Here is a 15,445-nt window from a genome sequence, read left to right on the forward strand (position 1 = left end):
ATGCGGAAGCTTGTTTTATTGAGTAGTAGGTTCATTGCATCCTGGATCAGCCAAGCTTGGACAGCACATGCAGTGCGTCTTCCCGCCCTAGCTGGGCCAGGTGAGTGCCCAGCTGGCCTAGAGAGGCAGATGGCTCCCTTGCCACCACCATCTCAATCAGGGCCCGCAGTGGTGAGTGATTGGGCCGCAGTGAGTCGGCGAAGGTGGACCAGGCAGCAGGCAGCCCGTATCTTGCGGCTAGGTGACATGTGGTACCAGAAGTCACGCTCCCACCAGGTCCAGGCTCAGGGTCCAGCAGCATGATCAGCTCCTCCAAGAGGCGTGACGGGCTGTGACGCCAGACTTGGTAGCTCTGGAAGACGCATGGAGGAGTAAGGGGAGGAAGGGCAGCCTTCCAGGCCACCGTCCCTACTGGGCACTTCCCATCCCCTACTCACCCCTGCTGGGGAGTGGAAGCAAAGGGACCTTTCCCGGGTTCTCTATGTCGGTGGCCTGTAGGGCGTGTGGGGAGGATGAGCGCCAGGAGGTGGAGGGGTAGGTATCCGAGTCTCCACAAGCCACATCAGGCCAGGAGAAGGCGTTTTCTTTGTGCCTGAGCCTTTGCCAAGGGAGCAGGAGGGCCACTGCGGAGATCAGGAACAGAACCAGCACTAAGAGTGGGGCAACACTAGGTGGAGAATCCTTGCTCTCAGCTGTGAACGGAAGACTGCCAGCTGGTGAGCTGGGAGTGCGGGCCAGGGCTCCTCCACCGCAGGGATGACATAGGTCTGCGCCATCCGGGTTGCACTTCCCAGAAGAGCATTTTCTGAACGGGTGCCTCAAGTTGTTCCCGAAGTCATCGAACCCGCAGTTTTCTTCGAACTCGTGGTCTAGTGAGAGACCCCGACTCCAGTGGAGCTGCCCAGCCCGGCCCTCTTCGCTAGCCTGTCCTTTGCTGGTGCCTATTCCCAGTAGGTCCCGCCCTCCGCTTCTAACAAGGCCTCGCCCTTGCCCTCGGTACTGGCCTTCTGCTTTCTCCCCGCCTGCTGTCTAGCAGTGCCGCCCACACACGATCATCTACATAAAGCCCACTGTTTCCACCAACAGACCACATCCCGTGGTTGCGGCAGTAACTTTCCGCACAGACTCGGCTTACTATCCCTGTCCTATCCTACCTCCCAATGCCCCTGTCCTGCACCCCATAGACCTCGCCCCTTCCGCGGCTCCCCAGCGCCCCATATCGCCTGCGGGATTGATGCATGTACCCAGTACCAACTTCTCACCCAGACTGGGAGGTGGCCCGTAGAGCTCCAGACAGCTTCGGCAGGACTTGTTATCAGGGCTCCAGTACTCAAGGTGGATGCAGTACAGCGAGGCTTCTGGCAGCACAGCCTGGGCCACAAGTAGCAAGGCCATCTGGAGGAGGTGTCTGGGCCCCATCTGGGTAGGGCCTGCAGCCACGGGGATCTAGACCACAGGATTTTCAACCGCAGCACCTCAGCCTCACTTTCCAGGAAACCAGAGTGGAAGAAGGAAGTAGTGGATGTGGGGGTACAGGATGCCAAGGCTCCTTTGAAAGCCCGCAATCTATCCCAGCCTCAAGCCCAACTTCTCCCTTATTATCAGGCCCACAAGGACTCAAGATGGCTAAGGAAAACTCAGGGTTTCTACTACGTGGATTCATCTTATTTCTATGTCCTTGTGTTCCCACCCTCCCTTTTCCATCCCTAAAACAGGATAATAGCACCTGTCTCATAGGGCTGTTATGGGGGATTCAGAACTTATTAGAAATAAGGCGCTTAGAGATCAGCCTGGTAGTGCCCTTGTAGTCCAGGCTAAGGTGGCTCACTCGAGCCCAGGAATTCAAGGCCAGCCTGGTCCCGACATAGTGGAAAACAAACAAGGAGAGGAAAGAAGGAAAAAAGGACTACTTAAAACTGTATCTGACATACAGTAAACTCAATGTAAGTGTTAGGTATTAGCGACTCCCAGCTCAAATGGGCTTCAAGGACCCAGCCCTAACTTGCTGGGCACTCCCACTGGACTCTCAACCACCTCCCCTCCCTTCCTAATCCTAATCTCTTCCGTGTTAGGAATCATCCAACCTGCCACAACCTGGCATCTCCCCTAGAAGAACCCTCAAGTGGAAGAGCTGAGCTTTCAGGTAAAGGCAGCTTCACCCCATCAGTACAGACCTGGGCCCCAAGCCTCTTTCACGACTCGTCCGGAGTTCCTCTGCCAAGCTTGTGGTTGAGACACACACAAGCTTCCGCTTTTTGGCATATGCAGAGGTGAAAGGAAACTACAGCCCACAGGCAGGCAACAAAACCCCACTCACAACATGGGACTTTATTAGAGGAGGGCTGCTTGAAGAAGGTCCTTGTGTTGAATAGATTACATTATGGAACCCTAGAATTTGGGGAAGATGGGGCTGGAGAGTGAAGGGGGCTCTGTGAAGCGGGCCTGGCCAGGAACATCTATGCCTGTCAGGGTTGAAGGGCAAGGGGGTCAGGGTCTCAGAAGCGGCCATGCCGGTGGTCCGGGGAGCGTCGCCGGTTTCTTTCTCGGGGACGGTGGCCAGTATGGGACCTTGGGGGTGACCTGAGGACAGGAATGGAGAAAGTTGGATTAGAACAGTTTGGAGTGGTACAAAGATCCTCCAGGCCTGCTCTCTGCTCTGGGATGGGGTAGGGTGGGTTCCAGGAGGTCATCATCTCAGGATAGGAGGTATAAGCTATTTTTTTTTTTTTGGTGGTAATGGAATTTGAACACAGAGCCTCATAACTGCTAGACAGGCATTCTACCACTTGAGCCACTCCACCAGCCCTTTCTCATCTCAACTGCCATCCACCTGATCTCTGCCTCCTGAGTAGCTTAGGATCACAGGTGTGAACCACTGGTACCCAGCTGTTCTTGGATTTGGGGTTCAGGCTAGTTTAGGGGTTGAGACTTAGGTACAGATCTCAAGAACATTCTTAGGGTGTAAGAGTCTTGAGACACTATGACTAGACTTAGGATCACGCTCATCTCAAGGAATAGGGGTCTTAGGGTCTAAGAAATCTGGGCAGCTTGGTCCTGAGGTACCTGCGCCTGGGTCCCCGCCCGTACAGCTGCCGTCGGAGGTTCCGGGATATGGGTCGCAGGTGCATGAAGTTGCAGAAGCCACCTCGGGTACATTCCCTAAGAAGAAGACAGATGAATAGAGAAAGCCATTGTCATGGTCAACCCCCACCACGCACAGAAGAATTTGGAACTCCAAGTGCCCACCCCACCCTAGCGTTACCATACCCCATCTCGTACTGCCGACAGCACGATTCCCGGAAGTCGGTGACAGGAGACAGCTCAGCATGCACAGCCTGCCCATTGAACCAGCGGTTATTGAGTTCAGCCACTGCTCGCTCTGCATCTTCCTCCCGCCGGAACTGAGGGAAAGAAGCCAGGGTCAGCAGTGGAACTCCAGATCTTCAAGGGACTGGTTAGCAGCTCAAAGGCTGGACTGGATTTAGTGATGGACCTCAACCTGTGAGGTTTCAGTCGTGGCCATCAAGCACTGAAATGCCTCCACATCTAAGGGGTGGGAGAACAAGCACCTTAACGTAGACATTGCCAACGAGGTGGTCTCCGAGGTTGTCGCACACATTCATCTCCTCAATCTCTCCATACTTCTCCTGCAGTTCTGTGAACACCTCCTGCAGAAGACAGGGGAGGAACTCAGCTAAGCTCCCGGCGCACAGAAAACCCAGCTACCCCTGCCAACCCTCACCTCAAAGAAGTTATCATAGTGTTCCTGCACCTCCACGTCGCTCACGTGACCTGGAGGAGGGACGCAGGGTGGAATCAGGGAGTGGCTTGCTGGGAACTGTCCGCCCTGCCCCTGCCCTGCTTGCTCCCTGTACTTACAGTGCGATCCGTCTGCGGTTTGGGCCGTGTTCTGTGGATTCCGGTACAGGTTGAGCAGCACTATAGTCTGAACAGAATTTAAAAGGGGCGGGGCCTCAGCTCAGACTGCAGGGCTGCATGCAAAGTGGTTATGAGGTTTGGGGGTTGAGAGCTGCACCAGAGGGGCCTAAGCTTCACGAGTTTATTTGCGATGCTTGCCCCTAAGAAACAAGAGGTGGGAGGACCTGGAGACCATGGACAAGTCAGGGGCTTAGTCTGTACGAACGGGGGCGTGGCCGAGACCCTGGAAGAAGAGCCTACAGAGGTCTCCATCAGAAAGCAGCCTAGCAGTAGGATGGGCCTTAGGAACCCGGAAAAGGTGGAACCCCTAATGATGGATAGCAGAAGGGGGAGCGTGGGGAGGCGTTAGCCGGCGGCACTCTGTGCCGAGTCTCACCTGGCTGAAAGTCGGTTTGTTGTGAAGCCGGGAGCACCGGTCCCCGTGCCGGCAGGCCCCGATCTTAAAGTAAAAAGAGCAGTTAACCCTGGAAGAGGTGCAAAGATAAAGGTGAACTGAGGGCCGGGGAGGCCGGACACCCCAGAAACACCGCCCCGAGCCACCCCGCCAACAAGGACCCAAGTGCCCCGGCTCCCCGAATGGCCACTCCCCACGCCCATTCTCACTTGTCCTTCTCAGTCCCGAATATCGAAGCTAAATATTCAGCCATTTTTACCCGAACCCTCCAACTCGCCTCTCCTTACGTCACTTCCGTTTCTTGGGAGCGTTGGGAAGTGTAGTTTATGTCTGCAGCCCATGGCTTATCACGTGCTCAGAAACTCCCTACTGCGCATGCGTGCACGAGACCCCGCCCTCCCACGCAAACACCGGCTGGAGTTCCCCACCGCGCATGCGTACAGTGTTGTCGCTCCAAAAAGAAGAGACTACAAACTGCACAGAAACCTGAGGCGTCTCACGCAAACGTCCGTAGTTTAAAATAGCGAAGGCATCCAAGGCAGAGAGAATAAGCGTCACTGGTGAGTTGAGAATATTTCCACGTAGCCCAATAAATACAAAGAGCTTCGTAACCCTGCCAACTTGCTGACGGGAGCGGGGATGCCCCATTCACCAAGCCCACTGATAAACGTAGGTCTACGGTGTCGTGACAGGGGCGGAGTTGCTCGTGATCCTTGCACCTGTCACTTGGATCTTGCCCCTCAGAGCCTTGGGACCACCCGGTTCTAGCGCAATTATGAACTTGGAGCGAGTGTCCAATGAGGAGAAGTTGAACCTGTGCCGGAAGTACTACCTGGGTAAGGCCGATTCCCTGGAGTACCGGGGAAGAAAAGAGGGCTGGATTAGAGCACTTGAGGCAGCGGGCGGAGGGGTAAAGCCGCTGGAGACACCGATTCTCGGCCTGAGGGAAGGAGGAAGCTCAGGCCTCCACTTCTGGGTCCCGAGAGAGGAGGGTGGTTGGGAGGACTGGACTCCTGGGGGCTGAAAAGGAGGTGGTTGAGGAATCAGATCCCTGGATTCCAGGGAGGAGCCACGATCCCTGAGCCGCTGACAGCAGAAATCTGCAGTTGAACTTGGATATGGGAGAGGACCTTCCAAATGGGTTTTCCAGGTGGGAGTTAGGGGAGATCCTCATTGCTTTGTGACCCAGCGTGGATTTTTTTTTTCCCCCCTTAGGTGGGTTTGCATTCCTGCCTTTTCTCTGGTTGGTTAACATCTTCTGGTTCTTCAGAGAGGCCTTCCTTGTGCCAGCCTATACAGAGCAAAGCCAGATCAAAGGCTGTGAGTTCAGGAAAGGGATGAGGGAGGCCAGCGGGTGGTGGCAACGGATGGTGGAGGCTCTAAAATGCCGATGGAGCTCTGTGGGAAAGAAGAAAGGATTGGTCTGGGCTGTCCAGAGAACAGCTGGAGGCCAACTCTCCTAGCTCCTGTTCGTCATTATAGATGTCTGGCGCTCAGCCGTGGGATTCCTCTTTTGGGTAATTGCACTCAGCACCTGGATCACCATCTTCCAGATCTACCGGCCCCGCTGGGGTGCCCTTGGGGACTACCTCTCCTTCACCATACCCCTGGGCACCCCCTGACAACTTCTGCACAGGCTGGTGACCTGCTCCTTCTCCCAGGGTGGGCTGTAAGCTCACCCTCAAGTCCCAGAGACTACCCATCTCCCATCTTTCCTGCTGATGTGCCCCAATAAAGGACACTAACTTTCAATATTGTCTTCCTGGAATCTTTTGGAGGTTATTATCATTCAAAACATTTACTGGGTAAATGTTTTAACTTAGTGCTTCATGTAATCTATGTATTTTCACCCCACTGACTACTACTCAAAACCCTCTGAAAACCAGGCACTGGGGGCTCACGCCTGTAATCCTAGCTACTCAGGAGGCAGAGATCAGGAGGACTGCAGTTCAGAGCCAACCCCTGCAAAAAGTTTGTGGGATCCTATCTCGAAAAAACCCATCACAAAAAAAGGGCTGGTGGAGTGGCTCGAAGTGTAGGCCCTGAGTTCAAATTCCAGTACCGCAAAAAAGAAAAAAACAAAACAAATAAAAAAACCCTCTGAAGTAGGATGAGGAGCCAAGAATGGAATAATGCTTCCATTTCTGGGGGCTGCTAGCCTATACTGATACTTGTGAATTAAAAAACATGACTTTCATCCAGGCACTGGTGGCTCACACCTATAATCCTGGCTACTCAAGAGGCAGAGATCAAGAGGATAGAGGTTTGAAGCCAGTCTCCGAAAAATAGTTTGAGAAACCCTATCTCCAAAAAAAAAAAAAAAAATCACAAAAAAGGGCTTGTGGAATGGCTCAAGATGTAGGCCCTGAGTTCAAACCCCAGTACCACAAAAACCACATGACTTTCTAGGCTGGGAATGTAGCTCAGTGGCAGAGCACTTGCCTAACATGCATGAACCCCTGGGTTTGAACTCCAGCACCATAAACAAAACAAAACATGACTTTCCTGCTCTGCACCTTAGTATTCTCATTAGACTGTTGATCGTGATGTACCTCCTGGGATTTACCTGGCGCAAGATGTATGTGGTAAGTGGAAGTTTCTCATTCTCTGAAGGAGGTGTTTTAGCAGTAGAAACATTCAAGGAGACTGAAGGCGTGGCTCTAGTGGTAGAGTGACTGCTTTGCAAGAGCAAAGCCCTGAGTTCAAACCCCAGTCCCACCAAAAGAGAAATATTCAAGAGCTTTCTCAAAGTAGACTTCTTTGACCTTTCTGTTTTGTTTTCTTTGTGTTTGTTTGTTTTGGTGGTACTGGCATTTGAACTCAAGGCCTGAACTTGCTAGGCAGGCTCTCTACCACTTGAGCCACTCCACCAGCCCTTTCCCTGACCTTCTTATTCAAAATTTCGATCCCTGTCTTGATGCTTCCTATGATCTCTATATTTTTTTCAAACTGTACTCTTGTTCCTCTTACATTTCACTTAAAATGTTGTGCTTATTTGTTTATTGCCCATCTTCCATCCTGTAAAGGATGAGCTCCATTAGGGCAAGGATTTTTTTTTTTTTTTTTTTTTTTGATAGACAGGGATTTGATGTCAGGGCTTCAGGCTTTGCCAAAGCAGGTGCTCTATTGCTTGAGCCACGCCTCCAGTCCATTTTTTGCTGTGGTTATTTTGGAGAAGAGGGTTTCTCGAACTATTTATGCCTGGGCTGTCCTCCAACCACCGTCTTCCTGATCTCAGCCTCCCAAGTAGCTAGGATTACAGGCGTGAGCCACCGGAGCCCGGCGGATTTTTGTCTATTTTATTCACTGCAGTGTCCCCACTGCCTAGATGAGTCTGGCACACTTAGTAAGTATTTGCTAAATGAATGAGGTTGTTCCTGCAAAAGACATTAGCAGGCAGCTGGACCCTTGTAAGTGCTCCATAAGAGGGGACCCAGTCTAACACCAACAGACTTCCTCTTAGGGACTGGGGGCTCCCATGATTAGCTAAATCCTGTAAATAGCTGAATTGGTGTTACTCAAACCTAACACTACAGGTCCCAGGAAGCCTAGCGGTGCGGAAGCCTCTCCCACCGAGCGGGGTGCGGCACTGGCAGGCGAGGCTTGGGGGGAAGCTAGAACTACATCTCCCAGAAAGCGCCCTGGGCTGTCGTTGGTTTGTTTCCGGAAACGGGGCCCGGAAGGTGGACGTCAGGCTGGGAGCCGCTGGCGGCAGCTGTCAATTGGCCAGGGAATAAGATTGACGACCTCACTGACTAATGGGAACAAGCGGCTGCTGAAGGGGCCCGCCCACAGAGGGGAAGAAGGAGGGTGGCGGCTGCGGCGGCAGTCGCTGCTGGACATTGCTCAGGCCGGAGGTCCAGCTGTACGCAAGTTTGGCGTTCGCCTCTCCCTGCCCGCCTCCAGCCTCGGTTGGTAACCCTCAGCTACTTTGCGCTTTTTTGACCCAGCTAGAACGGACCTCGGATTCAAACCATGTTCCCGGTGAAGGTGAAGGTGGAGAAATCAGGTGAGAACCCCGAAGTCGGGGGCCTGTTGGGGAGCACCCGGCCGATCAGGGTAGACGGGCGATCGCGAAAAGGTGGATTTCCTAACTTCTCCCTGCAGCCGGTCTGACAACCGCTATGTGTGCCAGGCATCAGCGTTTGCTTGCCACCTTCACACCTTCCCGGCTGCGCTCCAAGTAGCTTTGAGATTGAATGGTGGTGATTCAGGCAGTATGGTGCTTTGAGACATGGGAGTCCAAAGCCCGCAATTCTGAGAAGGAACCTTTTATTGTCCCACCTCAGTTTCTCCGTTTTCCGCAGTGGTCATGAGTGAGCATTGCGCCATGAACCTGAAAATCACTATATTCCAGTAATCCTAAAACGTAGGAAGTGCTATGGGAACTAAGCTTAGGCAGATGGGGACCCAAGACTGGCATGCTACGGGCTCGGGGAGGGGGTTGGAGTGCATGGAATCCAAACAAAAAGATGGTAACGAAATGATGCTGGATGTTAGATGAGTTAAGAGTTATTAAAATAAGACTGAGCTGGAACTCAGTGGTAATGCCCTCGCCTAGCAGCTGAGGATTCCATCCTCAGCACTGTAAATAAATAAATAAGACCAGACTCGGGAGCAGTAGCCCCTGTAGTTAATAGCTATGGGGAGGTTGAAGCAGGAGAATTGCTTGAACTCAGGATTTCAGGGCCTGCCTAGACAACACAGCAAAGACCCTACCTCTTAAATTTTAAATTAAAAAAAAAAAAAGCAAGGCAGGAAAAGGTAAGGAGGTCAGGAGTGGGGCAAATGAGCGACAGACACGCGAGGCTATGTGAGGGACATAAGACAGACAAAGGCCAGCCGAACAAAAGAAATAGCCTCAAAAAAGTCCCAAAGTGGCAGCAATAGCAGGAGGGCAGTAAGGCTGGCAGAGTGAGGAAATGGAGGCAGAGATGATCGGGGAGGAAGACAGATCTTGTGTGATCAGGTGAGAAGTTCAGCTTTTGCTCTGAGGGAAATGGGTATCCCAGGGGAGGTGTTTGCCCCAAGGAGTGAATTAGTAAAGATGCCCCAAAATGCCAAAAACAAATTGAGTGGAAAAGCAAAGGGGGCCTGACCACAAATGGGGTTGGGGGAAAGGGCTGAGAGCACCAGGACTGTGGAGTCCTAGAGGACGATCAGGGCCAGTTTGAGTTTTTTAGGAAGATTCTCCCTGGTCACCTTATTGAGAGTGGATCAGAAGGGGAGGCTGAGGCTAGGAGTCAGGGGGAGAAAAGGACATGACCAGGATGAGCAGGGTAGGGAGGTGGTAGGTGGGAGAAACACTCAGGAGGCTAAGGAGAGAGGCCATGGGGTTAGTGGGGTGAGACGGGAGGGAGAGATGTTTCCATGGTAAGGCCAGTGAATGGGGACAGTAGGGTCACCCTTCCTGGGGGGCGGGGTGCAGGAAGAAGGGTAGGTTTAGAGAGACACAGAGGTCAGTGCAGGACCCAATGGAAAGAGCCTGTGGGATGTCCAGAGGAACTCGTGGAGACTATGGGATCTCCAAGTTGGGGTTCAGGAGAGAAGCCAAGTCTGAGGACAGAGATGCCGGCACCATCCATACTTTTGGCTCCTGCCCAAGACTCTTTGCTTCAGTCTCAGTTACGCCACCCCTGTCTTTAGCCTAACTCTGAGCAATGCTGGGCATTTCTGTGTCTTCTGGTGCCTGCCTGTGCACCTTTCATCATGCTTAGGCCCAGCCATGGAATTGGCCGAGGGGGAGAATATACACACAGAGCTGACTCCCACTTGGCACCCTCTCCCCCAGAGCTGGAAATGGTCAAAGCCCGGAACCAACTGGATGCTGTCCTGCAGTGTCTGCTGGAGAAGAGTCACATGGACAGGTTGGGACCTGCTCCAGCTGGGTTCAAAGGGCTGGGAGCCCTGGGTAGGTGTGGGTGGGACCCCAGAGGAGAAAGGTGTCTCACAGGGAAGCTACTCCTGGTTGTCCCACTCTGGGCCCTTGGCGTCCTGAGCCCACAGTTCTCTTCTGCTACCAGGGAGCGTCTGGATGAGGAAGCCGGGAAAACCCCCTCGGATACCCACAACAAGTAAGGTGTTCCGGTGGGATCTGGACAATAGTTTCCTTCATCCAAGCCCTGTCCCCTGTCATGTGGTCACGTGCTTATTCATCACAGCCCAAACCACTTACTTGTGCAAAGACCTGAAGCAGAAGCAGCTCAGGTGCCACAGGGCCCTGTATCCCCAACGTGCCGTTGGTGGCAGGGCTCAATCAGGCATTTGCCTGAAGGTCACCCTGCTATTGTTCTGTCTCCTCCCACAGGGATTGCTCCATCGCAGCCACTGGCAAAAGGTAAGGTGGCAGGACCGCAGCCAGCTGAGAAGAGATTCCCAGATCCCACACTGGTTCTAACATGTCCCCTCCCCACACAGGCCATCTGCCCGCTTCCCCCACCAGCGGAGGAAGAAGAGGAGGGAGATGGATGATGGGCTGGCTGAGGGAGGGCCTCAGCGATCCAGTGAGTAGACAGTGGCTCTGGAGGGTGGGCAAGGAGCCAGGGGGCTACATGAGGGTGCTCACTTCCCTCCCACCCCCACCACCCCAGACACATATGTGATCAAGCTGTTTGACCGGAGTGTGGACTTGGCCCAGTTCAGTGAGAATACACCTCTGTACCCGATCTGCCGAGCCTGGATGCGCAACAGCCCGTCAATGCGGGAGCGGGAACGCTCACCCGGCTCACCACTGCCCCCACTGCCAGAGGACGAGGAGGTGGGATGGGTGGTGGGAGACAGCCCAGCCACTAGGGAGGGCAGTGGGTCAGTGGTCTCAAGGGACCCTCCCCTCCCCTCAAGCTAGTGGCAGACAGGCACAGGTCCCTGTGTCTCCACAATGAATGTTTAGTCAAGTAGAGTGTACAGCTGTGCCCCCTTAGGGGTGTGGTTGGAGGTCCTTAGGGCAGACCTCCCTTGGGGGAGAGGGAACAGGGTTCCCTGGGTAGGGAGACATAACTTTGAAGGTTAGGAGCTGGACAGGGCTCATTAGTGCAGACAGAGTGGCTATCAGGTGTGGCCTAAATGAGCAGATGGGGACTGTCTGGGCTGCATAGGGATGGATGGGGGGTGTAAGTCATCTGGCCTGAGAGGAGGGTAGGCAGGGATCCCCAAGACAGACACATATGACATATATGGTCTTTCCAACCACCAAGATCAGACTTGGCCATCTGGCCATGGGGAGTGATGGCAGTCTCTAGGGGACACAGACATGACCCCCTAGACAATTCCCCAGCAGGTGGACATGAACCCTCCTGGGCTGACAGGTATAGATAGGGGTTCCTGGGGCAGGCAGGTAAGGTCTCTGCCCATCAGATATAACTCCACCAAGTATGGGTTTCTCCATGAGCCCCTCAGGTCTGTTGCTGGAGGGACAGGCAGGACCCGGAAAGGCAGGAGGGGTGAAATGCCTCCCCCAGCCCTCCACACTGACTCTCTTGGGCCTGATTTGGGACCCCTGTGCCTTCAGGGTTCAGAGGTCACCAACAGCAAGAGTCAGGATGTGTATAAGCTCCCTCCACCCACGGCCCCGGGACCACCAGGAGATGCCTGCCGATCCCGCATTCCATCGCCGCTGCAGCCTGAGACCCGGGGCACCCAAGAGGATGAGGTGGGTACAGGAGGCTGGCCCAAGGCAGGGAGCAGGGCCTGCTAACTATGGAGTCCCTGACCGTGGGGGGGTGGGGACAGACTTGCTCACCCTGCGAAGGTGGAGCTCCCTGACCTCGTGAGTGAGGGGGGAGCCCTGGCCCCTAGGTCAGGCATGGCCATCCAGCCTGGCCTCTCTGTCCACACAGCCCTCTGAGCCCGAACCTTCCCTCTCCACACTCATCTTTCGCAACATGCAGCGCTGGAAACGCATCCGGCAGAGGTGAGCGGGGGGGGGGGCTCTCTGGCTTGCCCCTCCCATGACCGTGCTTGCGATAGCTGAGACCTCTCCCACTCACGCCCCCAGGTGGAAGGAGGCGTCTCATCGGAACCAGCTCCGTTACTCAGAAAGCATGAAGATCCTACGGGAGATGTACGACCGGCAGTGATGTTCCGGGTTCCCCTTCCTTCCACCCAAATAAACACACCTTGCCCCCACACTGGTCCGTGCTCCCGCCCCTCCTTCCTGGCCAGTCATAAAGCACTTGGCACAGGTCTAGCATTTATTGGGCAGTGAGGTGACAGGGAGCAAGGATGTAGGAATGAAAGCATCGCTGCTTGGTTGGATCTTGAAGGATGAGGAGTGTAGTCAGCAGGCTGCCTAGGATATCTGGCCTGAGACCTGGGAATTCTGGTTGATTGGGGAGGGGCCTAGCACATCTGTAAAGTCTGGGGAGTTTTAGAGGGGTGCCTCTACAGTTTAAGATTGGGGGTCCTGATTGGCCTAGGATCGATGTCCCTTTACTGATGGATGTCAGTAAAGGGTTCAAGAGTCTGGGTGTCTGGCTGGGGTTTAAGATCAGAAAATGGGCTGGAGGCAGTGGAGTGTCTGCATCCAGGAAAAGGATCCTTGGGGACCAGGCCTGGGCGCTGTGGAGTGGGAGATCCCTGCAGCCCTGGGACATTTGGGGTTGGGGGAGGTGTGTGTGTAGGGGGGGGGGTTATGTCCTGAGGAACCTGAAATTTGGGCAGGGCTGTCTATACCACATCTGATGTCAGAGTGGGGATGAAGTGAATATGCGATATGGTATGTTTTCATAGGAGTCAAAGGCAATGCAGGAGGGAGTTCTGAGTCGGGATACAAGCCCAGAAAGGGGGGGTGGATCCGATCAGAGGTGAGGGCAGTGCTCGAGTTGGAACTCAAAGGTAGGAGTGGTCCTGAAAGCTGGAGCGGGTGTGAGAGCTAGGTCGTCAAACCTGGGTCTGGAGTGAAGGGGTCAGGGCAGGATTTTGGTTTGGGTGGGAGGGACTGTCTTGGCGCGCTCGTCACTTCTGGCCGGGCGGAGTCAGATAGGCTTCTTAAAGAGGGAACCTGAAGCGTCTCCCGGGGTTCTGGCGTGCCCGAACCCCTCTACTTAGCGGCAGCCGGTGGCGGTAGTGGGGCCTGGGCTGACGCCGGTGCCGCCTGGATGGACAGGACGCCTTCTGGAGACAGCGCCGAGGTCACGGCGGCTGGGTCCACACCGGATGGCAAGCGGTAGCGGCGGTGGAACTCGCGCGCGATGAATCCGTGCTCATCCTGGAGGGGAGAGGGCCTTGAGCCCACCCTTCCCTAACCGCAGATCCTCCCCTCCCCCCTGCGCGCGCCCGCCCCGCCCGCGGGCTCACCGGGCGCTCCTCGTGGCGCGCGTGCACCTCGACGTGTTCGCCTACCACCTTGACGGCGATTTCCTCCGGCGCGAAGTGCTTCACGTCCAGCAACACCGAGAAGTGGCCGGGGTCCGTCGGCACCTGCGCACAGCAGGCGTAAGAGGGACTGTCATCCAGCAGGAACCTGGCAAGGCCCCAGGCCCGTCGGTTTTGGTGCTAAGGACAAGTCTGGCTCCAAACCTGGGGCATCCGACCTCTTCCCTACTGAGTTACCAGGACCTCTTCATCTACGTTAACTGGGATCCTACCTATGCCTGAAATCACTGGATCCCCCTCTCGCTCACACAGGGCAGTGAGACTCCCTTCCCCTGCAAGGTCAGGGACCTCCGCCTGCACACGGTGAGCAAGCTTGTCCCTCCCCCGGTGACTCGGCAGTCGCCGTGCCCCCGCCCTGAGGACCTTTATTCCCCACTCCCGCCAGCAATCGCCAAAGGCCTCTCTCCCTAGCCTCCAGAGTCCTGGGGTCACGGGGCCTCCTGCGCCCCCTGCAGTTACTGGTACCTTCCCCGCTTCAGGGTGGCCAGGACTCCTAAGTCACAGTATCTTTCTTCCTGTCCAGGACACACGGTGTCACCAGGCTCCAAATCTTCCCCAGCATTAACAGAACACCCCTACAGGAGTCACCGCCCGCCCTTTCCTCCAGTTTCCCTGGGTCACCAGTCTCCTTTAGAGTCATCAAGACTCCCTCTGAAGTGACCCAGCCCTTCCGTTCTCCGCAGAGCTAGAAGACCCCTTCAGAGCGACAGGGACCTCCCCACCCGCTTCAGTAACCGGCCTCTCTGATACCCCCTCCTCCAGGAGCCCCTCGGCTCAAAGTCAGCGGACATTCACGCAGCCCTCTCAGGGTGACCCAGTCCAGCCTTAGCGAGTTGTCCCTCCCCCAGGCCTGGCACCTGGGCGGTGGGCAGCGCCACACTGGGGGCGCGCAGGTAGTAGGGGGCGATCGCCGCAGGGCAGAGCGCAGCCAGCTCAGCCTCCAGCAGCCCCTCGCCGAAGCGCTGGTCGAAGAGCCGTCCCGGGGCGGAAAGTCCCGGCAACGGAGCCGAAGCGCGGCGCAGCCAAGACGGCTGCACAGGCACCGGGATCTCCATCCTGCTGCTCCGCCGCCGCCCAGCGCCCGCAATGCCCCTTCCTGCGCAGCCGCGGATTTATAGTGCGCCCTGTGCCGGCCCCCTCGGCGGGCCTCCCGGGAACACTGGGATCGTGGCCAGTCTTGGCCATTAGTAGAGCCTTATATAGAAACCCCAATAATGACTTGGCCATTTATTAAGCGCCTGCTGGATGCCTGGAAACGGACGCCAGGGCAATATCACTAAGATTTTTTTCAATTTCCTGGAACGGAAACTAAGGCAAGGAGGCTGATCATTGCGGGTGTAGAGAAAATAACGTGGCAGATGGAACTCAGGGCCGGAGAAGTCCCCCCAAATTGTTCTCAGTCCCCTTAATCCACCCTCGCTCCACTGGCAATCCTGAGGATGACGCAGAGGTCTTAGGAGCAGATTTCTGGAGAATGCAGTTGCCAGGCCAGGCTGTCAGGAGGACACAAAACAGACCCTACCCCCATCTTCCACCGGGCCTAGGGCCCAGCTCCCCTGCAGGTCAGGCCTAATTCTGTGCTTCTGACTCAGCCTCGGGTGCACAGCGGCCAGGGGGCGTGAGCATGAACACTGCAGGCTGGCCCCTAAAGGGCTGCGCGTCAGGGCCCAAAATAGCTCATTTTGATCCCACTACCTGGGCCAGGAGCCCAGGCCTGGCAAGTAGTACAGCCAGCTGCTA

At 55.3% G+C, this 15,445-nt stretch overlaps 5 protein-coding genes across 10 annotated transcripts; 2 read left to right on the forward strand and 3 right to left on the reverse strand.

Annotated features, from left to right (window-relative positions):
* Window positions 1-46: 46 nt before the first annotated feature.
* Igflr1 (IGF like family receptor 1) lies at window positions 47-1,419 on the reverse strand. The gene is given in 4 exon segments (XM_020168555.2): window positions 47-320; window positions 322-352; window positions 438-869; window positions 1,263-1,419. Coding segments are annotated over 4 exon segments (894 nt in total).
* An 877-nt stretch (window positions 1,420-2,296) lies between these two features.
* On the reverse strand, window positions 2,297-4,679 carry U2af1l4 (U2 small nuclear RNA auxiliary factor 1 like 4). Of its 2 annotated transcripts, none has more exons than XM_074058586.1 (8): window positions 4,543-4,679; window positions 4,316-4,403; window positions 3,880-3,946; window positions 3,773-3,792; window positions 3,570-3,668; window positions 3,268-3,401; window positions 3,064-3,159; window positions 2,297-2,580 (listed from the first exon to the last, which is right to left on the reverse strand). In XM_074058586.1, exons 1-8 carry the CDS (start codon window positions 4,584-4,586, stop codon window positions 2,496-2,498), a joined length of 633 nt encoding a protein of 210 aa, XP_073914687.1. In that variant the 5' UTR covers window positions 4,587-4,679; the 3' UTR covers window positions 2,297-2,495. The 2 variants fall into 2 exon arrangements, with proteins under 2 accessions (XP_073914687.1, XP_073914685.1); XM_074058584.1 differs by having other exon boundaries at window positions 3,743-3,792; window positions 4,543-4,678.
* A 53-nt stretch (window positions 4,680-4,732) lies between these two features.
* Psenen (presenilin enhancer, gamma-secretase subunit) lies at window positions 4,733-6,085 on the forward strand. Of its 3 annotated transcripts, none has more exons than XM_020168001.2 (4): window positions 4,733-4,893; window positions 5,026-5,169; window positions 5,549-5,653; window positions 5,816-6,085. In XM_020168001.2, exons 2-4 carry the CDS (start codon window positions 5,109-5,111, stop codon window positions 5,953-5,955), a joined length of 306 nt encoding a protein of 101 aa, XP_020023590.1. In that variant the 5' UTR covers window positions 4,733-4,893; window positions 5,026-5,108; the 3' UTR covers window positions 5,956-6,085. The 3 variants fall into 3 exon arrangements, with proteins under 3 accessions (XP_020023590.1, XP_020023604.1, XP_020023597.1); XM_020168015.2 differs by having other exon boundaries at window positions 4,735-4,893; window positions 5,078-5,169; XM_020168008.2 differs by having other exon boundaries at window positions 4,737-4,893; window positions 5,007-5,169.
* Window positions 6,086-8,119: 2,034 nt separating this feature from the next.
* On the forward strand, window positions 8,120-12,459 carry Lin37 (lin-37 DREAM MuvB core complex component). 3 transcript variants are annotated; one of them, XM_020168660.2, is made up of 9 exons: window positions 8,121-8,342; window positions 10,125-10,200; window positions 10,357-10,407; window positions 10,641-10,670; window positions 10,751-10,836; window positions 10,924-11,090; window positions 11,841-11,981; window positions 12,169-12,242; window positions 12,327-12,459. In XM_020168660.2, exons 1-9 carry the CDS (start codon window positions 8,309-8,311, stop codon window positions 12,406-12,408), a joined length of 741 nt encoding a protein of 246 aa, XP_020024249.1. In that variant the 5' UTR covers window positions 8,121-8,308; the 3' UTR covers window positions 12,409-12,459. The 3 variants fall into 3 exon arrangements, with proteins under 3 accessions (XP_073913063.1, XP_073913064.1, XP_020024249.1); XM_074056962.1 differs by lacking the exon at window positions 10,641-10,670 and having other exon boundaries at window positions 8,120-8,342; XM_074056963.1 differs by lacking the exon at window positions 10,357-10,407 and having other exon boundaries at window positions 8,120-8,342.
* A 49-nt stretch (window positions 12,460-12,508) lies between these two features.
* Hspb6 (heat shock protein family B (small) member 6) lies at window positions 12,509-14,807 on the reverse strand. Its single transcript, XM_020168672.2, has 3 exons — window positions 14,563-14,807; window positions 13,628-13,750; window positions 12,509-13,538 (listed from the first exon to the last, which is right to left on the reverse strand). The coding sequence occupies exons 1-3, from the start codon at window positions 14,758-14,760 to the stop codon at window positions 13,371-13,373; spliced, it is 489 nt and encodes a 162-aa protein (XP_020024261.1). The 5' UTR covers window positions 14,761-14,807; the 3' UTR covers window positions 12,509-13,370.
* Between the last annotated feature and the right edge of the window lie 638 nt (window positions 14,808-15,445).

Source organism: Castor canadensis, chromosome 16, assembly GCF_047511655.1.
Source record: "Castor canadensis chromosome 16, mCasCan1.hap1v2, whole genome shotgun sequence".
In the NCBI taxonomy this organism is placed as follows: domain Eukaryota; kingdom Metazoa; phylum Chordata; class Mammalia; order Rodentia; family Castoridae; genus Castor; species Castor canadensis.